The following is a 27,700-nucleotide window of genomic DNA, read 5'->3' as shown; positions in this document are numbered from 1 at the left end:
TTGCTTCTACTTAAGAGAGCAACAATATTTGCATTAAGAAAAATAGTGGGGTTAAATATATATAAAAGTTCGTAACCATACAAAATTTTAAGATTAAATTAGATTTTCGTGAAAAGTTCATAACCAGATCGAACACCCTCTACAATTAAATTGTAGATTTTGATTATAAACTTATAAGTGGATCCCATATTTCATTATGACTACTAAACTCCGGTAAACAACATCAAACAAGATCATAGGCCCACTTTTCCTATTAGGTTTGATTTATTTCGTTTCTAGTTGCTAAATGTGGCCTTGGGGGAAAGAGATTGATACATTAAGGAAAAGGAAAAAAAAATGAATATATCTTAGAGACCAAAATACATATTTAACCTTTAAATGTATAAATGGCTTAGAAGTAAATCATTTTAAGATTGAAGGCTTAGCCAATCAACTAAAATAACTGCTGCTTGTGCTGCTGAATGATCCCCATCCTCCTCTCAATCTTTTATCTACTGAAGCCATCCTCTGAAGCTGTATTTGCTCCCTGAACTTGGCTATGAACTCGCCCGCCTTCTTGTCGACCTCATAAGCCCCTGATTCCGATTCTCCCGCCATACTCGAAGCAGCTTCTTCATCTGAACTCTCAAAAAAACTAACATCCTCCCTCTCAGAGTTATCTTCTTTACCATCATCATCTGTCAGCTGACTCTCTATGTCTTCCTTTTGCTCCTCAATCCCTGAGAATGTCGTCGTTTTCGGATGACGGTTGGAATAACCAGCATTTGGGCTATTAATCCCAGGCCATCCATGTCCTGTTCCATCTTCTCTCATATATGGTGACATTCCACCTTCAAACTTATTCCCTACATTGTCATCATGCTCAACTTGATTTCTATACATCTCTTGAGCTTTCATTTCTTCTATGGCACTTGTATTTGCTCTAATTGTTCTTACGGATTTTCCTCGGGATAAAGCTTTCGGAATGTGTGCGAAATTCCTGTCTAAACGTGGGGAACTTACGATGGATTCATTGCATTCAGATGAATTTTCCGGTTCAATCAAAGGGTCTTCAGAGCTCCCTCGACTGTTTTCAGACAGAGAACTCAAACTGTATTGTCGAGAATGCAACGACTTATAAGAAATGTTACCGAGCGACGACATTTTACGGTGCTTTCTTGTCGTAGATGATAGAGAAGGAGAGAGGGAACTAGTTTGTGATGACTGAGATAGATTAGAATGAAGAGACCTTGATTTTTTCAGTGATTCAAATTGAGTTTCATCAATGGAGGAAGGTCTAAAATGGGAAGGGCGAAGAACTGCATTCTTAACTCCTCTTTCTCTCATCATATTCTTTCCAAAATTCTCACGCAATTGAAATGGAGACATTTTTGCAATTACAGTTTCATCAAACTTCTCCTCCAAATTTACACAACAATTATCACCAAATTCACTTGTTCTTTCACAATTACTCTCGGAGTTCTTGGATGAACTTTTAGAACTCAAACAAGATTCATCACCACAATCGAATTCAACATCATCAGGTTCAGTAAGAATCGATCTCAGACTCCTAACAGGCAAACCTAGAGGTTTATAGTTTACAATAGCTCCTGATTCTAACCATTCGCCAGAATTACTACGATTTGTTTCAGCAACAACTACAACAGATCCACCACGAGTATATCTCGATTTACAAGCATGACCGACATTATTAGTATCATCAAATTCAAGAGAATTTTCATACCTTTTTTTGGGTATTGAATAATGAAAATTTTCCTGCTGACGAGATATAGCATTGAAACCTCTCACAGATCCAAGATTCGGCTGAATGTACAAAACTTCACTCAGTTTCCTCTCATCAGAAACACTAAAATCGTCAACATCTTCAAAAATCGAAGCGACGTGAAGCATCTTAGACAAATACGACTGTGGATTTTCAAAATTGGAGAAGCGAGGTTCGTCTGAATCTACACTCACCTGGACGTTCCTTCTGCTGAAGAGACCATAGGAAACAGCAATGCCGACGAACATGAGATGAAAAAGCTCCCAAAATTTGGTGAGCAAAGTTTGATTGACGAACTCCGGGGCTTCGGAAGGGAAGAGAGGGAGGAGGAGGAGGAAAATGCAGAAGAAGAGGGATTTACAGAGGAAGTGCGTGCAGGAGTTGGAATGGCGAGTGGTAGAAGTTGGTGGAAGTGGAGAATGGGGAAGATGGGGTTTGGTGAAAGGGGTCGAAGGTGAAGACGCCATTGATGAAGGTTGTTGTGGAGCTTTAGAATTGGGACTTTTGAGATTTTTGAGAGAGAAAATGATGGTGATGATGAAGAAAGGAAGACTTGAAGACAAGGTAAAGTTTGTGCTCACAATAAATACAAATAATTCAATTATTCAAATACTATCTTCCCCTTTGCAACCGCTTGGTTGATAATGAAATCATAAAATTCACTTTTGCCCATTCCACCTAAAATTCATTTTGATTCCACATGTGAAAGGTGAGCTGAGTCTAAAAGTAATTAGAAGAGTTGGATATATTTAGGGGCTAGACGCCTCCTTATACTTGTCAACCGAACGAGATGAAGTTCATGAGTAAGGAGTTAGTAAATTTGTTTTTAGGGCGTGTAGTTATGATATGACTTTTTTGATCAACGTAGAAAGTAGAGAAACAGAAGAAAGGAAACAGTTGATAAATATGAATAAAAAGAAAGATGAAGTTCCTCCTAAAAAGTACAACGCTGGCTATGTAAAGATACTATTGAATAAAATACTACGATATTCGATAACAAATTTGAAAACTATTACATACTAGCAACAAGCTTTGACATTCACATAACACATGACAGTGTTACAGATTTGGATTTTTTACTTCTTGTTTGTATGCGTATGAGATTTAAAATAGTATTTACAGACTCGTGGCATGTTTGGATTAAATTTTAAGTGTTTAAATAAGTGTAAAAGAAGTATCTATAAATACTTAAAAAGTTAATCCAAACATACTGTTTATTTATGATTTTTCACTCACTAATTTCTTATGTTAAAACTAGATAATGTTTCTAAGTGTCCGAACATTCTAAATATATTTTTATTTTGCATAACAATAAGTTGTTGCTATTGATGCATCTATGTATGGAAGAAGATAGCTAATGCTGGATTAGAGATTTACAAACATCAAAGCTTTCATAGCTCAGTTGGTTAGAGCACCCGTTTAGTAAGCGGGAGGTCTTGAGTTCGACTCTCAATGAAAGCATTGTTATTCTTTCCGGTATTGTATTGTAATACATATTTTTTAAAATATGGACATAGTTAATAGACCATACAATTTAGTACAAACAATATTTATAACACTAATTTTCAAATAAAGAAAACTAAAAACAAAATAATTACTAGACATGATATAATAAATACACTAATTTTCAAATAAAGAAAACTAAAAACAAAATAATTACTAGACATGATATAATAAATGTCATTTTAGAGTGATATAAAGCATTGAAGAATAGTTTTTGCATATTGTGCTTGAACGGAAATTGCTTATAATAATAATAATAAAAAAAAAATTCAAACAGGAACTGAAATTTCAGATGCACTTCAAAGAATAAACCAATAAAATGATCTTTTCCCCCTAATTCGTAGGACTGTCTCTTCACAAAAGTGTTCCTGGCTTCACTAACTTATATGGCTATAGAGAAACGACTTACCTTGACATTTTCATACCAAAAGAAAAAAGAAATAAAAACAAAAAGTTACATTTGTATTCTAAACAATCATACAAAAAGCAAAACGATCGATAGCGACCAAATTAGCAAGAAATCGAAGTTCAGTTCAAGACTCAGAGCTGGAAGCCAAACTTTTCCTAGTAGCCTTTAATAGCTATAGAAACTCTTTAAGTTGTTAATATAGAAAATATTCAGACAACTCTTTTGCCACAATTACAATATGTCACATTTAAAAAAGAAAAAGAAATTAAAATAAAGAAGAAACAGGAAGCCATTATTCCAAAATCCTGCGGCACTTCATCAAGTGTAGTAATACTCGTCATCAGTATCCATGCATTCATCAGATTGAAGTTTGTAGGAGCTGTCCTTCAGAGCTTCCCATGGAGATGTTTGCCATTACAATCAAAACAACTCTCTTTCTGTATGAGATTTACCACATCTGCAGACTGAAAGAATATTGTATCAAATAAGAGCTCAAACTACAACAAACCTCTTTCTCTCTGTGTTTTTTTTTTTTTTTTTGTTACCACAAGAACCATATAAAATTTTGGTTATATTCGTCATTTTAAAAAAAATAAAATGAAAGAATAAAAACCAAGCCCACAAAAGATCCCCCTAGAAAAAGGGTTTTCAAGTCAGTAAGATATTACTTAGAATAATTACAAAACCTCTCTTCTGCTTTTGATTAGATCGTTTTTGTTCTCCTTAAAGGATTGTTGGGTGTCGAGACCTTTTGGGTTGGTTGAAGAATTCGGGTTTCCTGACTGATGGAGGCGACCCTCTCTTCTCTCTTTGTTTCCTTGTTGAAGGGGTTTTTTACATTAGGATTGAAAGAAAGGATGTTGGTGTCTGGAGTCCTACCCTCCAGGCTTCCCTTGCAAGTCTTTTTCTAGGATTTCATTGGATTCACTCCTATTGTTGAGGCAAGATCTTTCGATTTTAATCAAAAGTTCACAACTTGTTTTACATGTACTTTCTTTGGATAGGACTAATAGTGGTAATGAGCTAAAATCATATTGAACCAAATCATACGTATCAAGCACAAGCAGGGGGTTTAAAATTGCAATTTAACCTAAACATTTATAAGACAATTTCTCATTCAATTTGTGTATAGCACTACTTTCATAGTTGAATGGGTGGAACTCACTTATGAACCCAGAAGGTAAAAAGAGAACAAAGTTTATTCATAGAATGTGTTAAGAAGAGTTGAACAGAATTAACCAGATGAAACAATAATAGCCATAACACTTGAAACAAGAAACAAAGTTCTCGTGTTTGTATAGAGTTCGATAGTCTAAACTCTAAAATTGAGTGATCTAAATTCTACTCGAGACGTGAAATCAAAGTACCATAACTATATGTTGCTCTCTCTTCAGACTACAGATTGGGATTCTTTCTTCTAGTATTTATAGATTTTTCAAAACATTTGATTGGGAACTTTTGGGAGAAAGAAAAGGTGATTAGTCTTCTACGATATTTGATATTTCTACTTCCTCTAAAGATTGTGAATCGGAATGAAATGAAATGATTCCATATCCCTACCTGTGCCAAAAAAGGCTAAATATTCAAATATTATTACTTGACGAAGTCCTTACCATTCAGTATATCATTTTTCTTTTCAAGTACGAATGGAGGTCATTCTTGTTTCTAAATTGCATCGCTGAGTACAACTTAACGTTTTGAATTTTCTGTTACCAACACCATGGTAGTATGATTTTGATGAAACTTTTGATTCTTTTTCTTTTTTCTAGAATAAGGTCCCAGAACTTGGACAATGGCTTCACCACGGGAAAGTTTTTATTCTTTTTCTTTTTCTTTTTTTCGCACAGGAGAGGGAGAGGGAGAGGGAGAGGGAGAGGGAGAGAGAGAGAGAGATAGTAGTTATGAAGGAAAACCTACGCTGTCTGTTGAACACCAGCTTGTCGGATCACCTGAGAATAAATATATTCATCAACCCTTTGTTTTGCCAACGCTACCTGATAAACCATCCACAAAACAATACAAATTGAAGCTCCTTCACAGAAAAGAAAAGCGAGAGAAAAGGTGTTGGAGAAAATCAAGGCAGTCTCTAGATATTCTGAAGCTACTCTAGTTAATGAAACTTAAAACAAGAGAAAAGCTCATGCCTGTTCAGCACTTCCGCCAAATTGTATTTGCCTATAATTTTGTTCACCTCTGCCACCACAAACCTGTAAAGAATAATGTAACTTGTAAAGATATTTGACTTAGAAATAGAATTTCAAGATCTTTCATGATGAAATAAAACTGCTTGGTTTTCTGACCTTGATAGTAGCCCCAGATTCATTTCTGATTCTTGATATGTTGAAGCCACCAATCCCAATCAACCCACCCACCAATGTCTCCGATATCAACATCTCGAAGGTTACATAATTAACTGCAAGATTGGTTTTCCTAAAGATGATGTGGTTAGAAGAAAAAATATTAAAACTTCACAGACACACAAAAGACGGAATCATAAATGATTTATTTGATACAGAAAACCACTGAATAACCTGAGGTTGGATCCATATATGACTGTGGCGGATGCATTGTATTATAATTATACGTTGGGCTAACTGAAATGACTTGCCGAGGTGGATTTACCCTGAAATTGAATTCAACCAAAAATCACTAAAAAAGAAAGAAAAATAGGACGCCAAGAATTGACTGATCTTTGATAACATCTGCTACAATTATCTTGTACTCCACAAAGTTTAAGTAAAAGTTACAAAAGTATGCATGAATCAGATAAAGTCTGTATTGATTCAATTTAGGACCTTAGCTGATTGCCTATCTCCTCAAGAGCCTTCAAAACTGCCAGAATATCCCCTGATATCTGAGTTCCAAAAGAAACATAACCAATCATTAGTGCCAGCTCTTATAACATGATCTTAAACATCTCCAAAAATGGAACTAGATGGGACACAACCAAGACATGGAAAAAAGTAGCCTAGCAATGTGAGAGTGGGCATGACAAATTCAAAACATTTGCATAAAGTTCGAAAGATGATTTGATAAATATTATGTGAAAGTGAACATTTTAGAAAGATTGAGGAACTTGAAATTTAAAAAAAAATGCTGGAGAAAGCAGAATCAAAGAGAGCAGCAATGGAGTATCCCAATCTTGAAAGAAACAATGTAACTTATCTTCTAATGTCAGCCTTAAATTCCAAAATGAAACTGCTTCTCAAAGAAACAAACTACTCTGAACTCCAATTTCTCATAACGATTGCACACTAAAATATATAAATAGTCTGGTATAGATTACAGAATGAAATCAAAATATCCCAACGGAACAAGAACTTGTAGAATGAATTGTTTAAGAAATATTATCTAGGTGCACAACTACAAAAGCTATTAACAACTTCCTTCTCATTATATGAAAACATTAGTCACAAATCAAACTAGGGAGGAGTAATAGAGACAAACAGAAAAGAAGGCTCAGAAATGGCTAGAAATAATGATGGATACACTTCAATAAGCCGAGTTTCATTGATCTATAAATCTAAGCATTACAAAATTCACTAGGTGTGAATATCCCAAAGAAAAATGTCCTCCCTAAAAGGGCTTCCCCATCCAAATCCTACCGCTCCATGCCAGTGAGATTCCAAACGTAGGGATATGTATTTGGGTAGTCAATATTCATAACAAGAATCACCCAATGCTAGTTAACTGCACTCTACTCATGAAAGTCAATCTTTTCTATCAGTAAACATTTAGAAAACAGTTGAAAAGTAGAACCAAAACTCCTTTTCACGTCATTACTTGCAAAGGGCAACAACTAAAACATCTTGCTCAAATTTAAATGATATGGCATCAAGCATAGCTGTAACATTGATCATATCATTATGATACAAACAAATAGTGATGAACTTAGTAGGAAGGAAGAAAGAACGATACACTATAATACTTGTTTCTCATTAAAAAAGAATAATACGCTATATATGTTCTAAGTTCTGACAGAGCGGAAAAACTCACTTGCACCACCCGATCAGATTCGTGAGCAGATGCACAAAGAGGTAATTGATTTGGGGCAAGGATCGTAATTGATGCACCAGAAGAATTCCTCAATTTCTCAATATTTTGACCTGAGGCACCAATCAAGGAACCTGCTTGAGATCCTGCTATTAGGAGCCTTATAGTATTGGCAGCCACATGCCCTGTTCCAACTTTTAGTTCCTCAATGCTCGAACCATCTTCCTGTAAAAATACGATAAGTATAATAAAAAATAAAAATAAATAAAAGAAGTAGCAGATACAAAATTCTCAAAAATGATCTAAAATAAATATATGAAGCTATCATTCTATTTTACCACACGAAGATTTGCACCTCAAGAAGAGAACTAATTTAATTGGTCAAGTATGGACAGATCCTTTAGGTAAAGAACAAAGTTTTTAAGGCAGTCAAAGAAAAGGACTGTAGTGGCTAGCCTTTGATTGGAGTCATTAACACCGGTTACCTCCATCATCCCTACCTAATTATACACGTCAATACAGCATAGAAACATTCATGAAGAGGCTTTCAACCATTGTGAATAAGGCATACTTTTTATATATATACATATGAACCATTTCAGATAAGAAAGGTGTTTTCGTTTAATATATATTAAAATGCAACTTCTGTTAAAAGCAACAGCCTACTGAAAAGAACTTCTGAACAACAGAGAACAAAAACAGGACATACAGCAAAATAAAAGGAGATTGCTCTAATTGATAAGAACAAAAAATAACGCATATCACATAACTCCATAAAACAAAAATTGCCAAAGAGAGGCATTTAAATTTGTCACACTCCAAACCTCCTCCAATACTTTTATGTATCCCTAAGAACATCCTATTTCTCTAAAGCCACAAATTCCATGAAATAGCAAAAAGAAAGAAAAGCAATTGCCAAAACGAACCTGACTCCTTAAGGAGAACTATTAACAAGAACCTCCTCCAACACCACTGTGGTATAGCTGAAAGCTCTTAAACAGATGTGTCACTCAATAAATGAAATTTGATTATGAATATGTGTAAACACGAAACTGACATGACATCCTCAATTTATAGAGAATTAACAACATATTTTGAAAAAAAAAAACTATAACAATTTAAAACTACTAAAGAACTTCTATCACTAACCACATCAGTCTGGCGGTAGCTAAATAGACCCCAAACATGTCCCAAAAACTGTTTCAACGTTTTACAACTTTGGTTTAAATTCTTGTCACTTTCTCGTTCGGTTCCTTTCTTTTTCTCTTTATTTTGGGAGTTCAAATTCTTTATGGCTTTCCTGCACAATATGCATTACCGTGCTAGGAAATCCATTAACCATGGACGAAGATCTCTGGACAATGTCCCCATTGTTTAACCTTCCTAAAGAAACCACAAATAACTTGATTTTCTTTGAAATTACACTTTCCACACAATATAAACAAAGAAAAAAAAATTGAGACTCAACATCACACATAGAAAATAAATATAACATCTCTACAGCAAGTCTAGCAGTTAGCGATGTATGACCTTCAATATCAGTGCTGCAATCTGCTGAAGTGCTTTCTCCGCATCAGTAACCGAATTCTCATTGTCCTTTGAACTTATAATGATAACACGTTCTTCATACCGCTGAAACATCAACAAAACCTCCAATTGTCACCAATAAATACCAACCAGCAAAAGATTCAAGAGGCAAAAAAAAAAAAAAAAAATCCCCGCCGGTACATGAAGCTTTCTACTAGTACTTCCTCCGTAGCAAAACCGAAAACCCTAACCCCCAGAGCGCTCAAAATAAAAAAAGAAGAAGAACGATACCGCGACTGCATCCGCAATCTTAATCGTAGCTTTGGTATCCTCACGAACCTTCTGAATTCGACAACCAACTTTACCGATAACCTTCCCGATCTGCTTGGAGGGCACAACGATTCTGAAAAGCACGTCGTGGGCCTTCGCTTGTCTTTTAGGAGCCGATACATCCGAGGCATCCGAATTGGAAACGATCAGGTCATCCTCTCGTCGGCGTTTCCCGGTGACGGTATGTCCGGGCTCGGAAACCAAGAGAGTACCGGGTAAGGGCATGGAAACAGGAAGAGGAGCCATGGCGGGCATGGAAGGATATAGAGGAATATCACCTGGTTGCATATTAGGAGGAGTCTTCAGGGCAGTGAGATATGGAAGATGGGCCGAGTGCGAAGGTTTGAATGGAGAAGAGAAATGAGTATAGTTGATGATACCATAGAGAAGAAACCCGAGGTAAAAGAGAGGAGGAGGAGAAGAGAGCCAGAAGAAAGGGTTAGTTTTAGTTTTATATATACTGCTATTTTAGCATACTCCACTCTTATGTACTGCTATTGGGCATTTCTTATAGGTTAAATTTGCGAAATCTCGAAAGGTGCATTTGGGGTGCACGGTTGATAATCATGAGTTTATGTTTGAGGTGTAAATGATTATAATAGTTTATCTTTGAGGTGTCTGAATTCGCTTACTATAGGTATGAATTTTATTTTTAGGTAGGTTGCTACCATTTATTGAAGCTATAATCTTTAGTTATCGAGAATATGTTTCCTTTTTTACCACTAGATAAATCCATTATGGTTCACTAACTATTATGTTTAGTGTCTCAAATCTATGTTAGATAACAATAATCCACTCCACCAACTTCTAGTTGGTGTTCTTTAACATCCCTAGAGCTCTCTTTCAAACTGGTTTCTAAGAATGTTTTTAAGAATTATCTTTTTTTCTTTGGTCTTCTGCTTGTATCCTGGATTAAGTAGAAATAAATGAAACAATCTTAGTATACATACATGTGTTATAACTCTCCATTCTTGAGTCTTGCTCTCACTACTATTAGATATCTTTGTCATTGTTGTTTTCGATCATTACTCTTGACCTTCATTTTTTGTCTTGATACTTTTGCTACCATACATCGTTGTTTTCATCCTTTAACTTCTACTCTTACTACTTTGCCATTTGTGTCTTCCATATGGAAAGTGTGAGAACAAAGAGGAGAGCAAGAGAATATCTAGAGTAAAGGGTAGTAAAACCCAAACCATAAGAAGCAGGAGCGAGGGATCCTTGCCACATGCACAATATTTTGTTTTGGTAATTTCGTGACCTAAACACGAGGTAAAAATTGAGCCATCTTTTTTTTTAAAAAAAAAAGGACTGGATTTGAGGATTGTTTTCAAATATAACAAAATGAATCAAAATATTTATAAATAAAATAAAGTATCACAATTTATTCTCGATAGGCCACTATGGACTATTATCTGTATTATAATAAACACATATATTAATAGTCTATTGTGGTCTATCACAGATGTAATATAGTATTTTATTAAATTTGTAAGTAATTTTGAAGGTTGCCTATTTTATTAAATTTGTAAGTATTTCTAAAGGTTGTCAAGATGAAATTTAAACTCATTCCCAATCTAACGAACTCATCCTAAATTCAACAAACTAAAAACAACATATTGAATCTAGAAATATTGAGAGAAATCACCTACTTAGAGATGATTTTACACAAATGTCAAAAATTTCATTTATTTTCTTAATTAATATTTAATATTTTTTAAGGCCATTTTAACCTTCACATCAATTATAAATAAAATTAATTTTCGAAAGTATATAATATAATATAATAGCATAATTATATTATAACACGTATATTATCTATTTTATAACTTTCACAGTTATGTAATAAATAATTCATATTTATATTTGCACTTAATATTATGATATCATTTATTAGAGAGATAATTTTACTATGGTATAAAGTTGAATCTAATATGGTAATATTATATTAAATAATTTTTACACACTTTATTCGATTTCATTCACAAGTAGAGAAATCTCCTTCAACTATTCCTTTACATTTATGTTCCCACGTTTTATATTTTTTATATACATACATAATATACTATATATTTTTCATATACCCTAAAAATATTTCGAAACATGAACCAGGTAATATACTCTAACAAATTTTGTATATAACCATAAACCTTTAAATTTGAAGAAGATGAATGAAATAAAAAAGAATGGATTGGGAGGGATTAAGAGTGAAGAATTTTTTAACAAAATCAACAAAAGAAAAATACCTACGACATAATTTTGATTATAATACCATAATAGAATTAATCACATACCATATTTAGATAGGATATCTAATAAATGCAAATGTATTAGTTCACTTTTCTTATTTCATTTTTTTATTTTTTAATATATTATTAATAACAAAAATGGATAGTTTGGTATTTTAGGCCGTAAAATTGAGGTGCATTATAATATTTATGAAACATTTAACGACGTTAAGTCAAACTTCTAATAAGACAGCCCAACAATAGTTAAAATCTGTTGAATCTAAATTCATTCCGATCCATTACAATCCAATTACGATCATAAGGAGAACCCATTTTGGGGTGGGGCCTAGATTTGGGCTTTCACATGGGACAACAAATCCAGCTCGTGGGCTGAATTGGAATTTGACTTTCATCGAACAAGGGTTTTTTTATCATGTAGAAATTATATTCAAAACAATCAAGTATATAGCAACATTATAAAAAATTACAAATATAGTAGAATTTATCAAAATCTATCAATGATAGGAGTCTATCATCGATAAACCATGTAGTAAATGTTGGTCTATTATTGATAAATTATAAGAGTCTATCAACGATAGAAGTCTATCATCGATAAATTTTGTTATATATATATATATTTTAAAATATTGCTATATAGTTAATAAATATTCTAATAAAAATTGTTATCCATTCTAATTATTTTTTTTTTAATTCATTTTTCCCTTTTTGTTATTATAATTATTATTTTATTAAATGTTTTTTAGTAATTGTGCTACAACCAGATTGATCTATAGATTGACCTATTTATACTTTCAATTTCAGAAGTATAAAATGATTATTTTTTTAACCAAATAAGTTGACGGAAACTCACATTAAACATTATTTCAAGAGAACAAGAACAAATAGATAGGTAGATAGATTTATTAAAATAAGATAAAAGATACACTCTTCTAGTGTTTTTTTTTTTAAAAAAAACATAACTATTTAAGCACATCGTCAAAAGTTTTCTAATATTTAACACCAATTGAAAAATAATAAAAATGTAAGAATTAAATTTGGTAATATAACCTACACTTTCAATAATTAAAGGGAGGAGCTATAATTGTATTGCCACCAACTTGAAAAATTAGGAAAAAAATAAAATAAATAAAAAACTCAGAAAATCACACACCACATTGATGGAAAGCTATAATTATTCTGTTTCTAAAATCATATGTATATATATTAATTAGGGAAGAAAAAGGAGGAAGGAAGATCATCAATTTGGGAGCTGAGTAATGAGTGCATGAACTAAGCATTTCCATAAGAAGATTGACACTTGAGGCTGTGTGTGGGTCTTAATTTGGCTATTTGGTAATAATATTCAAAAACCATATAAATATTTCTAATTAAATCATTACTTGGGTCCCTCTATCATTTTTACTTTTTCTAGTCCCCTTTTCTGTGTACTTCGCTCCGAAACTCTAAACTCCAAGTATATATACGATGATATATGTTATGGTCGATGTTTAGAGATTTGTTGTCTTTAACAAATAGTATGAGTCATGCTTTTTATACTTGATTTTCTCAACATGCAATGCCTCGATCAGACATAGTCATTGTAACTTGTGGTTGTGCTAATCAAATGAGAAAATGAAGTTTGGATATAAAGGAGTTGACTTGGTTAAGAATGATTACTTATTAGGAGTAAATACAAATAGATATATGACTATTTGGGGGAAGAATTTAGTGATTGTTTGTTCGAGGTAAAGATTGTTATGATGTCCCATATTGGTTATGAGAAGAGGAAGATCAATGATATATAATTAAAGACAATTATCTTTAATGAATATGAAGTTTTTTGGTTAAATTATATTGGTTTAAATACTCGATTCTTTTTTCTGTTTAACCAACCTATAAACCTGTCTACTTAAATATTGGTTTAGGCATAGATGATTAAGGTTTTCAACTTCAAATGTTGTTCAAATCGGTTAAAATGAGACTTCAAATCTATAATAATCTTTAAACAAAGTCTCAAACACATTTGTCTTTTGATAACTAGCTAGCTCTCACCACAAAAATTCGAAGACGAAACATTTATCCTTTAAGTACTTAAAATGTTTTGTTTATTAATCTCATATAAACCATTATTTTTATTCCATTACAACATGTATCACTTATATTAAATAACAAAAATAACATATATATAATAAAAGAAAAGTAGTAAGCAATTTGACAAAACTAGATGATGTGTTATGCAATGAAACCAATCTCTCTTTTCCTTTCTCTCTTCCCTATATATCTAATCTATGACCCATACAAAAAAGTAAAGGCTTCTAAGAGAGTGAATGGTCATCATGCAAAAGAGAGAAGAGGTGACCAAACAATGAAAAAAGAGCAACAATCAATGACTTCACCCAATTAATTATGAGGTCAAAAGTGAGAAACCCACCACACAATATACACATTCATAATTCCACCAATAAAATGAACATGGTATCATATAAACATTACTTATTAATTAGATGCATCGTCACTAAACACAAATTCTCAAACTTAAAAAAAAAATAATTGTCTTTAAGATATTTGTACCCCTAACTTGAATGAAATAGAGTTGAAGTTTCGTCCGACTATATATTATAACACATATTTAGCTATGACTAAAACTATTTAAAAACTATATATATATTTTATTATTTTGTAATAATTTTCTTAATATTTTTTGTAACCTATGTTAGACATGCATTCCCAGCAAATATTATTATGATCGTTTTTAATTTCTAATATATAATATACATATAAAGCTAGTGCCATTTGAATGCATTATTCAAAACAAGCTAGCTTAATTAGGCACACTTTTCACCCTTTTTCTTTCCCTTTCCCACCATTTTTAAAGCAAAGCTCACACTCACATAGAAACCAACCCAAGAGCATTCTTTCTTTAATTTCTTTGTTTCAATTGAAAGAAAGAAGAAGGGAAGAAGAAAAAAACAAATATTTGATCTCTCCCTCTGATCTCAACTCATCTGTTGAGCTTCTTTCTTTAGAGGGTCTTCAGATCTCAACTCACTTTTCACCCTTTTCCCTCTGATCCCTCCTCATGGAGATTGCTTATCATTGAACATATTAGGTAGGATGAAGCAATAATCTTTTCCTACACTTCTCTCTCTCTCTCTCTCTTATTTTTTTCTTTTTCCCTTCAATTTTTATTACTGATATATATATATATATACATATACATACATGCATCAGTACCAAAATCTAAAAATCGCATATTTTTGTTGAAGCTAGCTAGGGGGTGGTTCGGTGGTGTTAAATTATTACAAAATATGGAAGAGAAAAACCCTAATTATCCATGCAAATTGGAGATGAAGATGACCAAAGCAACGACAACCAAGGCTCCAAAAGAGCAATTGAATTGCCCAAGATGCAAGTCTAACAACACCAAATTTTGTTATTACAACAATTACAGCCTCAATCAACCAAGATACTTTTGCAAATCTTGCAGAAGGTATTGGACTGAAGGAGGGTCCCTCAGAAATGTCCCCATTGGAGGAGCTTCAAGAAAGAACAGATCAAAAGCATCATCATCAACAACAACAAGTACTTCTTCCTCATCTGATTATTTCTGCAGTAACAACAACAAGAACAAAAAATTACCAAATTACCCTTCATCATCTCAAATTTCTACTCAAATCCCAGTTGGATTAAGAGATCTTAATCTTGCTGATCATGATCACCTCCCTAAGGTTGAAAATGTCAATAATTATAATAATTTCGCATTTGGTTTTAGGGGTTTGAGTTCTTTTATCCCTAATTTAATGCCAGATTCCAATAACATTAATAATAATGGTAATTTGGGGATTAATAGTAGTCATTATAGCCAATATTCATCAAGTGGGTTTTCTTTGGGTGATCATGTTGATGAGTTTAAGCCAAGTTTTGGAATTAATTCTGTTGATAGAAGAAACTTATTGCTTCCTTTTCAAGAACTGAACCAACAATCTGCTGCCCCAAATGAAGGTGATGATCATCAAAATTGGAGTGGGATGCTTGGGGGTGGATCATTGTAAGAAAGTCCTTTTTAAAAAAAAATTAATTTCAAACCCTAGATATCCTTTTTCCCTTTGATAATGAAGTTTCATGGAATGAACTAGTATACAATGTTTGTACACGGTGGACCTCTCTTCATTACTAAAGATCTAGCTAAGAATTTAGTTGAGCCTTTTGGTTTGTAAATTTTTGTGATGAAAACTAGATATAGTTCCTATTTGGAGAATGGTTTTGAAATTGTTAAGCCATATTTGTTTGTTTAATTTCACACACTATTATTAAATGTAATTTTCATATTATTAAGTAAAAGCATGTTTAAGAGTTAATAGTTAAAGTGTTGTTAACAACGTTGTTCATAATATATGACTCTCAAACATAGTTCATAATATTAAATCTACATTTGCAAGAGTTAATAATTCTGATATACATATATATATGAAAGGGTTTGATGGACTGCGAAAGAAGTCAAATTAGATTTAGAGAAAGTGTAGAATTTAAAAGAAAAAAGAGGGTAACCTATAAAAGGCTATAATGCCTAATGCGATGATCGATGATTGTGTCCACTTTATCACACTCTTTATTTCCATGGCTTTTAAGGGAGGATTTTAGTTTTGGAAACCACTAACAAATAAAGTCTTTTTTTTTTTTTTTTTTTTTTTTTTTTTTTTTTTTTTTTTCTTTTTTAACTTTTAATTTCATTTTAAATTATGTAGAGAGTGGAATTCGAGTGACGTCAAATAGCACTTTCCCGTTTGATTGATTTAAGAAAAAAATTATTTTTGTTTAAATTTTTTCGATAAAGATTTGTTTAAAAATACACTTTTAAGAGCTATTTTAAGTGGTTGTCTAATAATTTATTTATTTTTTCTATTAAATGACTTGTTTTTTAAATTAATTACTTGAAAATAGATTTCAAACATATCTTAGAAGCGTGACTAAATATTAGGAAATATCACTTATTAGATTAATTGAGTTGAAATACATACAACTAAACAAGCAAGAAAAATAAGAAAAACGTAGAAGGAGAGAAGGCACGAAGATTGCAAGAAAATTAGCCGTATGTGTGTATATATATGTATAGATGTTTCGGGAGATAATAATATAACCCACAACATAAAACATATTATCAACTTCAACGCAAAGAAAATATTTCAGAATGAAGTATTTTCAAGCACCAACGAATCTACAAAGAGACGGTCAGGGGCACGTTCCTCCGCTGCGAAATCCGAATTTGAATAAACACTCGTGGGCGGGTCAAGATCAAAGGAAAATGGCTTGAGCCATTTTACATGAGAAAGAAAAAAAAAACATGAAGCCCAATAGACCAGACGACCAAGGTTAAGAGAACATACGAACAGTAGTAGGCTTCCACATCAGAACTAAAAGTTCTTATGATAATCAAGATCAAGTGACGATTGATGAAAAGCCGTTGTAACCAAGACAGGTTTGTATGAAGATATAGTTTCATAAGAGTTTCTTTGGTTTAAACACTCACGTTCAAGAATCATTTTGTTCGTTAGTTGGTTCATGAGGAAGAAGATCCAATTACGGTTTAATTTCTCACTGAATTAACTTCAAATAATTTAGCTTTCACTATTGAAATAATTCAACATATATACCAACTCGATATATTTGAATTATCAAGAAAGAAAAACATATATCCATAACTCAAGATGGTGAATCTACGGCCGAGGGTGGGGTGGCGGTTGAGTAGACAAATTAAAACATTCCCAAGTTCGTGACAATGGTATGCACTCCATCGTAGGATAATTAGCAAATTTACGACCATATAAATTAAAATTAGAATAGAAGAGAGACTTGTAAACTTTCATCGTTAAAAACAACAAAGAAACTTTTAGAATAAACATAGCGTGTGAACCAAATAAGTCGAACCACGACTCTTTAACTAGTTTAATCAAAACCTACTTAACAAATATGCGAACCGAGTTTTTTTGTGGACGGTTAGACTGGTGGGTATATCTTAGATCGCAGATCTCATATGGTCTTTATTTCCAGAAAAGGAAAAAAATGGAGCCCGAGAAGTTATCAAATGAACATAAACTTTTGAATCACTGCTAGCATTATTGACACCAACAGGAGCATTAGTTCTTCAATCTTGCTTTCAATTTTTAATACCATGCCTTGAAAATACAAATGATTAAGGTGATAAAAGAAAATAATATTTAGGTTAGGTTGATATATATATTGGAAAACTTATAACTAAAATCATTTTATACCTGAAGATAATTATTATATAATTTTGATATCTATTAAAATGTCATAACAAGCATAACTTAATTAACAAATAATATGTATTAACGGTTAAAAGATTTAACATGATTAAGATCTTCCATCTCTTCGTAATATCTATTAAAATTAATATACCTCCGCACAATCAATTCAACATTGCATGGTTCATAAGCCAACTAATAAAGAGTACGAGGTTAGCTCAACTATCTTTTGGGTGTATTAATAACAACTATGTATGTGGGTCAAATTCTCCTGTATATTTGATTGTTGCACTAAAAAAAATAATGAAAATAATAGGGAAAACCAAGCAATAATATGGTTAAAATATGAAGCTAAATCACAGAGCAAAAGAGCAGAAGAGAGAGAGAAAGCCCATGATATGTTATGGATAAGGCTAAAAGCTAAGAATTTTCACCATTATATGTTGTGGAAATAGTCTTTAACATATTCAATTGAAGAGGCAAATTTTCTCACGACCAATCTCAAGAAAATGCTTGAAAACACAGCGAGAGAAATTAAAACACATCTTGCTAAAACTAGCTAGCACAGCTTGGTTGGTATATGAATGTGCTAAATAACCTCGGTGAGTGGTTTGAATCGGCCTCTTAAACTCCTACTGTACCAATAACAAAAAGCAGCACATATCAACAGACTTTGGAACTTCCATTATTGCAAAGGGTTGAAAACTACACCTAATAACGCACAAAATCAAACTAAGTCTCTCTTTTCAGCTTTCTGCTTCTCCACGATGGAACTATATGCTTCAAACCTTCACAAACACTTTCCTGCAACACCAAAGTTAATATATATGGTAATTAAGCAACCATTATAAGAAAAAAAAAGGTTTAGTTTACTTCATCAGTATACTTTCCATTTTGGTTCATTTCTCAAAATGTTTATCAATCATTGGAATTTCAACTTTGTATTTAAACTAGACATTTTGAATTATGGAGACCAAAATGAAATCAACATTCTAAAAGTACAGAAAAATCAAAAGGTATATGAAGACTTAACACACAATTAAGGAAATACTTAACCCAAAAATGAGGCTTAATTTGAGTACTACTCATCAAGCTTGAAAAGCTCCCATTCCTTCTAAACCTTGAAGCTTCCACTTTTGAACCAAGACTCTCTTCCAATTCCAAAGATGGGAACACAAGCCCTCCAATTCCAATTTGCTCTCTTTTTCCTCTCAAATTCAAACCTCTTTTTCTCCATGAACCAAACCATCCTCTTTTCTTCATAAACAAAGAACTCTTCTCATCAAATCTAAAGGAAGAACTACACTCAGATCTTGGCACCAAAAGCCTAGGAGGCAATTCTAGGCTCGGAGAGGTGGAGGCTGAGATGGAAACGGCGGTACTAAACCTAGGCTTGCCTGGCTCTTCTTCCCACCTGAACGGGACTGAGACGGCGGAGTAGATTGGTGGAGTTAGCATCCCAGAATGTTGTGGTGAGTCCATTAGTGATAGGTGTGGGATTGAAAATAGTGGTAGATTTTCAAATGAAGAATCTTGGTCTTTTTGTTGTGGTTTACACTCCATGGTTAACATTTTGTTTTTGAGAAATTTTAGTATTTGTGTTAAAAAAGGAGAAAGCAAAAGAGATAGATATCATAAAGGGTGCAAAGATATGAAAGAAGGTTTTGAGTTTTTTTTGGCATTTTTAGGGGAAAGGTTGACATTGAAAAAGACTTAGCAAAAGAGCCTCTCGCTATTATTGAACATATTACATCTTTTTTTTAAGATATTGTCGCTTATTAATTATATACAAATTTGATCTTATGAATTTACATTGTGTCAATTTTGTAATTAATTAATGTTATTTTAGGACATCATTCAATAATTACTCGAGGTTTGTTTGGTAGCTACGAGTTAACTATTTAAATTCTATTCGATAATTATTTGATTTTTTATTATTAGTTCTAAAAAATTAAGTTATAACAAGTACCTTTTTTTATCCCTAAATTTTTTACTTTCTATTATAATACTTTTTATCCTTGTTTAAAGAATTAAAATTAAAGTTTTGAAAATTGAAAAAATAATAATTTTACAAGTTAATTGGGATGAATAGTTTCATATTTGGGAAAGTAAAATGTCACATTTTTAGAATTACAATCTTTAAGAAATAGCTAAAAGAAAAAAAGAACAATTGAAAAAAAAAAAAACAAGGATGATTGTGAAATTATCCAAAACCCACTTAGTTAAGTGGAGAAAATGATGAGTAATTATATCGATCATCTCAATGGAGTAGGTACCAAAAAACTAACAAAAACAAATCTAAAGTTATATATAGTTAAAAATGTATATACACACCGACAGACCAAGAAAGGTTGGAACTCCTCTAATTTTATAGTTAGTTTAATGATAAAACTATTATCCAACGTCTCTTAGATTCTGATTCAAGTTCTACTTGTTAGATTGCTTTTCAATTTATTTTTACTGTTTTTAGACAAATTAGAGTAGATAAAATGACAAAATAATAATAATCAACTAAGACAAATGGGAGTGAGCCAGCTGGTTAAAAACCATGAGTGAACAAGTCAAAAGAGGCAGATAAATGTTACAAAAAGACATTTCTTTTTTGTGGCTTTTTGTGAACCCCAAGGAGGAAAGAAAGTCTACTGTCATTTTACTTCTTTTTGGTCCCTCTTTTGACTTAACACTCTACCATTGTTTCAAGATCAAGAAAAGAGATGGTAGTGATCTTAGGAAAAACATAGAAAGCTTTAATAACTTAAATTTAAAAGTGAAGATTTTTACGTGTTTGACTTTTTTCTTTTTGTCATAGTGCTTGAGAATATAGTATTTTCAATTAGTATAGGATCTGGTTAAATAATATAAATAGATTCAAAATATCTTGAAACATGTTAAAAACACTTGATGGTGTTTTCAAAGTAATTACTCGGTTAGTGTTTTCTTTATTAAAGATGCTTGTGATGCAAGTGTTTCTTACTTTCTTATTATCTCAGTTCCATGCTACAGACAACATGTAATATGCTTATATTAAACGAAGGCAAAATGAGGTTAGTAAAGATAGTTTAAGGTTTAAAGTACTAACGCTAATACACATAGCTTGAGATACAATCCATCTCGAGGACGAAGCAAAAAAAATGAGTTTTTTTTTAACACTCATGGTCACCTCGACTTCAACCACTTGGTCCAAGCCAAGGTGACCTTTTCCTTTTTGAGGAGTTCAAGACCTAGTGTTTCTTGGTTTGGTTGAACTAATTTACCTCCTTCAACTCAATCTAAAAGTATTAAAACTTTGGTTTTGACAATATTTTATAAGGATGTTGTGACAATTTTCTCCGGTAACATTTGTCATCTTGTCCTTTGGATTGTCTTTCGAGATGTCCCAACAATAATTGTTGTTTCGGACAAAATGTTATTCCCTCTCAAGTTCTTAGTGAAAGAGAGTCCAACACTAACGAGAAGGCTAAAGAAGAGAAGAAGTATATCTCATCATAAAGATACAATTCCGTTGTGTGTTTGACGACATTAGTCTCGGTTTGCCTTGATTTTATCCATACTTTTCCTTTTTCTCTTTTAAGTTTTTCTATTAGGTCAAACTTAAATATCCATGACATAACATGTATATATCATTACAAAAATGAATTTAACTCTCAAGCTATTATGTTTTTTTTTTAATCTTAATTCCAAAACTTTAACTAAAGTGACATTCACTAACACTCTTGCATTCCAACGAGTTATTTTATTTTATATATGTTTAGGCTTCCCAATTTTATTCTCTCACCTTAACATTCTTTCTATATATTATCTTTCCACGGATAATAAAAAAGTGGTTATATTAATTTTAAGTTTTCTAGCAATTTTTATTGTAGAGGAAGTTTTATAAACATAGAAAACTCTAATCCAATACACTATTATAAAAATTTATCAATGAATCTTAAATATATATAAAGAAAAAGTAAGCAAGAGGGAATTTTTATTTTAAACATTTTTCTCACAAGGAAAAAAAAAAGGTTCCAAAAGATTTTTGTTTTATTCAATTATCATAAAGTTCCAAAAGAAAAGATGGGATATGGACATAAAGATTTTGGATGATATTTTATTTATTTATGTATGTTTTTATTTGATGGGACAAGTCAACATATTTATGTGCCATAGCTTTCAATTTGATGAATATAGGAGACAGACAGGATGGCAAAACCTAAACTCTACTCTACCCACTCTAAATTTGAAAAAGTGAAATTTTAAGACAGAGAGGATTTTTTTCACAGAAAATAAAAATTTAAATTATTTACACTTTATAAAAATAATAATTATTTGACAAATATTTGATAAAACCCTATTACACTTTATTTTTAAATATCTTATCCATTTTCCTATTCTTAACAATTTTTCTAAAATTTCGTTTCATTTTCAAAATTCAGCCAATATTTAGAAAAGAAAAAAAAAAAAAAAGAAAAAGTAAAGATTTCAATATTAGGAAAATGTCGACATCAACTAACATGTCAAAAAAAAAGTTATATTACATCTACACTACTGCTTTTTTTTTAAAGTTTATTTTCTATTTTTGTTGAAATAGTAAAAAATGTTAATGTCGAACTTATGAAAATATTATTGAAATAATGAAAAAGAAAATATGTAAAGTGCAAAAGCTTTTAATATTGAAAATCACTAAAAAAGGTAAACCTTGTAACTTCCTGAAAGAAAAACAAAACAAATTTTACGTCAACAAAATTGTTATCAAGTTTTCTCACTTTCCTATACGGATGAACAAGTATGTCTCTGAAGAAGTCCTACAAAAGCATAAATCTAGAGGAAAATTGACGGAAGCAATACAAACCAAACGAATTTATAGCTTGGAGGATATCATCTCAAAGGTCAATTGTTCAATCCCACCTTAAAAGAACCAAACGAGTTTATAGACCTGAATTAGTGGTGAGGCAAGTTTCACTCAGACTTCAAAAGGACTGATTAAAGCTAAATAACTTGAAAATCAGTCTTATGCATCAATGGCAATGTATGATAATAACTATTGATATGAAGCTTGATTTCCAAAAACATTGTACATCCTTATTTTATGGCCGAAGAAAATGAAAATTGATTAAAAAAAGAGAAACAGTGATACATTAAGAACAATCTTCTAGTGTCACTGATACAGATCATCCTTATTTCTTTCCAGTCATACTTGCAACCACCTGCGAAGTTGACAATACAAAAATTTACGATTGAATGATTAATGACACCACACTTGAGATGCACTAAAATGAGAATGAACTAAAAAAATGACTAGCAATAGGTTTGTTTCACATTAAAACTTCATTTTTAAGGTAAGTTTTATTGATCGTTCCCAAGTTAGATAATGGATGGCATATGTTTTAGGCAAGGCAAGAAATCTCACTTGCCAGAGGCTGAAAAGTGAGAATTCTAATGAGGAAAAGTAACTCACATACAGAAACAAGCAAAGGAACTCACGTGTGCATTTAGTTCAAATGATCCAACCAGATGCACACAATCAGAAAAACATCAATTTCCAGCACTTGTCAAGATATGGTACTTACATCACTTAATACGGGCTGAGGAACTTGCTTAGATGCTTCATAGGAATCCAGAATTGGCCTTACGAAGGCTGGAAGGAAAAGACCTACAAGGGTTGTAACATGTTAGAAACGAAAAAGTAGATATATGTTCCATGTGGTAGTCAATCAAGGCATAAAGTATATATAGTCAATCCGTGTAAAAGTTGGACTCAATCAGTCTTTTTCATCACGACAAATGAAGAAGGTAAGGGGGCGCTTGTCTCATTATCTCTCACTTCACCATGATGGTGAAAGGGGGAGTTCATTAGTTGTAGGGAAGAAATAAGTCTTTTTTCTGTTTTAGTTCAATTTTCGGTTTTTTCAGAGTGAGCTTGAAATATGAAATGCTAAAAAACCCAAAAAAGTCCAAATGCAGCACTACCTTTAAGAAACCTTTGAAATTTTGGATCTAGATAGAATTTCATCCTAGGCATGGCCGTGACTATCAATTTGATTAATTGTTTAGCTTGGATACAAGTTAGAGAAAATGTAAGCAGCTTCATTCAATATTAAAGCGATGGCTGATGTTTACAAAGATTTATTATGTTTTACACTTTGCAAATGAAAATGCTAAACGAATCAGCAATGCTTCAAGAACAAATAGAATGGGATCAAGGAAGGTGAAAAATCAGAAGAGATCTTCGACTGCTAGAACTGATAAGGAGATGAAGTTGATGGAATGATGGTGAATTAAATGATATCGACATAACTAGTGAAGTCCCTAGAGACAACTCTGAATTGGGATGGTGGTTTTTGTTCTCATGTGTACAACACCTGTAGGGAAATAGGAGAATGTTACTAGGGATATTCACAGGTAATTACCTAACAAGTTGTTCGGATAGAAGGTAATGACCAACTATACTACCATACCAAGGAAGCATGAACCTAACGAGATTAGGGGCATGCTGAAGAAGACTTCGGATTCAGAGGAGGTACCAGAGCAATAATAGTGAGAGTTAAGTTTGGCAAAACTTTGTGAATTAGCTGCCTTGTCGAAAAGAGTCCTCAAAAAAGGACTTTCATTGTTATACATTTTCTTTGATATTGCATTAGAGTTCTAATGTAATCTTTTTTTGTTGCTGAGGTCCAATAAACTTGCTATCTATTGTACTTCATTTGGCAACTTGTGACTAGTTGGTATACTTATACAGGTAGTAGCCCCAAACTCTGGAAGGTTGCTAAATGTTGGGGAGCATAGGGGTTATCGGCTGAAGTTGGATCTGGTGGCGAGAATTTGAAAGATGGAACAAAATAAAAGATTGCTGAGTCAAAAGGTAATTGAAAATCTGCTGACAGACAGAACATTGTAAAAACTGTGGAATAAGTGGTTACTTCTGATCTGGTGGCGAGATGTGTTCCATCAGGCATTGGGGGATAGTTTTGTTTGAGTAGTCTGAACAAAGCAGAGACAAATTCCTTAACAAATAAGGATAAGGGGATATTTAATTTCAACACTCATGAAGTTATGGGGTTATTAAAAAGCAATTTATTGAAGTCGAGACTTGAGAGCACAGGAGACAAGGAGTACACCAGAAATCACGAGGAAAGGAAGCAGCTAGACGAAAGGCAAAGCAAATAGTATGTTGAAGATTCTTTTTTGTTCAAGTGCAAAACCATGTGTTATCTTACAGCGAAGAAATAAAAGAATACAAGTGTCAAAAAGACAACCCTGCAAAATGAGCCAACAACACAAAAACAGACTCCAATCTAAGTTACCTAACAAAAACAAGACCTGAAGGAAAAGTTTAAAAATCCTTATACACCAAAGCCAAAAGATAGACATGAAACCTTAAGGGACTAGATCTCCTTCTAAAACTCTCCACCCCTCTAAAAGTTTTGTTTTATGGAGAAGATTGAACTGTTAACATTCAATTAACCAGCCAAACCTAACCTGTCAATATCTTTCTTTCAAATATTGCAGCATTCCCATATGTGGAAGGCACTATCTCAGAGTAACATATCTTGAATGAAAAGCATGTATATATTGATTTAGGTCCAATTTCTGTATCTATCCATTGTTCAAATTTGATTTGGCATTATTCCCCAAAATATAAAGTCTATTTTTGCTATTCCAATTTAATCAAACAAAAATTCTATACATTAGCCATTCCATGATATCTGCAGGGCCTAGTTCTCAGTGATATCAAATTCTAGGTGGAACTTAAATCCACACATTTCCCCAAATTTATCTTGCAAAACTTCTCCAAATGGCATAGAACATAGTTTCTCTGAGAAGGATGAATTTACAAACCCTTCATTTTCAAATTGAAATTGCTAGGAATGATAGCATTGTGAACTCTTCACCGTTATGGTTTTTTTTTAAACATAGAGAGCAACCTTTTCCCACAATTTTCCAACATTTAACAAGTCAGAGCAAGAAGCCTCAAAATTATTCTACAGTTGATTACCGAGATATACAAGTATTTTTAACTGAAGAAAGACCTCAAGAGTCTAAATTGGATATAAACCTATCCCTTGCATTGCCACTTGTGATAGGTAAATTAACAATTATGTCAGCTTCTTCCTAGCATATAAATAGTCAAACCATCAGTCCAGTTATCATAATTTAACAGGCTGGGATGTGGCAACTGTTGTTCCACCATAACTAGGAGCATTGTTTTCATTTTTAAAAAGCTCAAAAGAGCCATGTGCTTGCTCATTTAACGCTAAAGCCAGGTGAAGCATCTCATATTGCTGAGTGATAAGCAACATTCTTTTCATAAACTACAGTTAAATTAGATAGAGAAAGAAGTTTAAGAAAAAGCCTGCAGCTCTCCTTTGTTCATCCATCCCACCCAAAGTGTGTCCTATGTCTTGTCAAAAGGAAAGTGATCACATAAGACTAGTTATTACGGCAGAAATGAAACTGAGGACCTATTTAGCGAAGACACGTCTCTTCTCGGGCACCCATAACGTAACTTAGAATTATATTTGTAAGATTTTGTAGAATCTTTGTTCGCAAACCATTCTTCATCTTTAATAGTTTATCCTTATTTTTCTCTGTCCTATACTTAAGGGACCTTTTTCATACATTGTAAGTTTTACCATGCGGAAGCTCTCACCTTTTTTGTGGTTCTGGCTTAAGTCCTAAAGAATTACTGCACTTCACGCTTTCCAAAAATTGGCTAGGAGGTCCAACAGAAATCTTTGCTTTAGCAGCTCTACAAATCCAATGGTCAAGAGGCCATGTTAACTAACATTCCGTTCCAATTTCAATCTAATCTCCCGTGTTGAAAGTTCTCTCCCCCAGAAACACACTATCCTAGGTGTAGGATGGGTTAACATTACTACGACCCTATACTTGGAAAAATGTTCCTTTCTTCCCTCTAAGAATTTTAAAATAGAACTACTAGAAATCTCGGTAAATTTCCAACCTTGCTTAGCATATTTGGTTCAAAATAGAGAGGTCTGAAAAACCAAGGTCCTATGGGAATCTCACCAGCTAATATTGAAACTGAAACACATTGATAAAGTTCATTGATTCATTGCCACAGCTTGAATGGAAGCTTAAAAAAGCTCATAAAAAAGGTAGATATCCCTTAGCCTAGCAGCTACTTTCAATTGGTAACTAGCTCATAATTCCAGAACTCCTATCTCGAACAAGTATTAAAACCAATAATCCCAACTTCTTAACTATTTACGATAACTAGAAAAAACCAAACAAAATATTTACTGGCAAAGCTGAATCCGACGAAAAATATTCAAATACGAAAATCCATTTACTCAAATAAGGAGATTTCAATCGTCCTTGTTTCATCGCATCTTAAACCATATAGAATACCCACAAAAAATAAAACCTTTAAATATGCTCTTCCGAAAAGATGGATCTGAGCGACAATTGAAACAAAGCATATGGTTTAATGTCATGGATCATAAGAAGTGGAAAATTGAACAATAATTAGGGCTTCTAAACAGGAACGAGTTAAGTACCAATTCCTCCGATTATACAAGATGCAGCCACCACGGGCTCTTGAACTACGAACATCTTCAGCTTCTCCATGACAGGCATTTTCTCGAAACTTTCTCCTGATTCGCTGACCGTTCTTGTTCGTGGCTTGATTCTTCAAAGTCCAAAGTTAATCGAGTGAAGAAGATTTGCAATTCTCTAACGAACCGGA

General features: G+C 32.7%; 5 protein-coding genes and 1 non-coding gene across 7 annotated transcripts; 2 read left to right on the top strand and 4 right to left on the bottom strand.

Moving 5' to 3' along the window:
- Positions 1-78: 78 nt before the first annotated feature.
- LOC127151753 (uncharacterized) lies at positions 79-2,413 on the bottom strand. Its single transcript, XM_051092008.1, has one exon. It carries the CDS (start codon positions 2,227-2,229, stop codon positions 430-432), a length of 1,800 nt encoding a protein of 599 aa, XP_050947965.1. The 5' UTR covers positions 2,230-2,413; the 3' UTR covers positions 79-429.
- A 736-nt stretch (positions 2,414-3,149) lies between these two features.
- TRNAT-AGU (transfer RNA threonine (anticodon AGU)) lies at positions 3,150-3,223 on the top strand. Its single transcript has one exon. It is a non-coding gene; the product is annotated as a tRNA-Thr (tRNA).
- Positions 3,224-3,812: 589 nt separating this feature from the next.
- Positions 3,813-9,976, bottom strand: LOC103498803 (RNA-binding KH domain-containing protein PEPPER-like). The gene is made up of 9 exons (XM_008461546.3): positions 9,486-9,976; positions 9,198-9,299; positions 7,671-7,892; positions 6,470-6,528; positions 6,206-6,297; positions 5,975-6,087; positions 5,819-5,881; positions 5,592-5,668; positions 3,813-4,138 (listed from the first exon to the last, which is right to left on the bottom strand). The coding sequence occupies exons 1-9, from the start codon at positions 9,810-9,812 to the stop codon at positions 4,123-4,125; spliced, it is 1,071 nt and encodes a 356-aa protein (XP_008459768.2). The 5' UTR covers positions 9,813-9,976; the 3' UTR covers positions 3,813-4,122.
- Positions 9,977-14,571: 4,595 nt separating this feature from the next.
- On the top strand, positions 14,572-16,110 carry LOC103498802 (dof zinc finger protein DOF3.7). 2 transcript variants are annotated; one of them, XM_008461545.3, is made up of 2 exons: positions 14,572-14,861; positions 15,023-16,110. In XM_008461545.3, exon 2 carries the CDS (start codon positions 15,061-15,063, stop codon positions 15,802-15,804), a length of 744 nt encoding a protein of 247 aa, XP_008459767.1. In that variant the 5' UTR covers positions 14,572-14,861; positions 15,023-15,060; the 3' UTR covers positions 15,805-16,110. The 2 variants fall into 2 exon arrangements, with proteins under 2 accessions (XP_008459767.1, XP_008459765.1); XM_008461543.3 differs by having other exon boundaries at positions 14,652-14,861; positions 15,019-16,110.
- Positions 16,111-18,414: 2,304 nt separating this feature from the next.
- On the bottom strand, positions 18,415-19,755 carry LOC103498800 (uncharacterized protein At4g00950). Its single transcript, XM_008461541.3, has 2 exons — positions 19,072-19,755; positions 18,415-18,819 (listed from the first exon to the last, which is right to left on the bottom strand). Exons 1-2 carry the CDS (start codon positions 19,585-19,587, stop codon positions 18,748-18,750), a joined length of 588 nt encoding a protein of 195 aa, XP_008459763.1. The 5' UTR covers positions 19,588-19,755; the 3' UTR covers positions 18,415-18,747.
- Positions 19,756-22,826: 3,071 nt separating this feature from the next.
- LOC103498799 (uncharacterized) lies at positions 22,827-27,700 on the bottom strand. Its single transcript, XM_008461540.3, has 3 exons — positions 27,513-27,700; positions 23,565-23,647; positions 22,827-23,201 (listed from the first exon to the last, which is right to left on the bottom strand). The coding sequence occupies exons 1-3, from the start codon at positions 27,589-27,591 to the stop codon at positions 23,172-23,174; spliced, it is 192 nt and encodes a 63-aa protein (XP_008459762.1). The 5' UTR covers positions 27,592-27,700; the 3' UTR covers positions 22,827-23,171.

This window comes from Cucumis melo, chromosome 11, assembly GCF_025177605.1.
Source record: "Cucumis melo cultivar AY chromosome 11, USDA_Cmelo_AY_1.0, whole genome shotgun sequence".
Taxonomy (NCBI): Eukaryota; Viridiplantae; Streptophyta; class Magnoliopsida; order Cucurbitales; family Cucurbitaceae; genus Cucumis; species Cucumis melo.
Note: the sequence above shows the minus strand (reverse complement) of the source record. Positions and strands in the feature narration are given on the sequence as shown.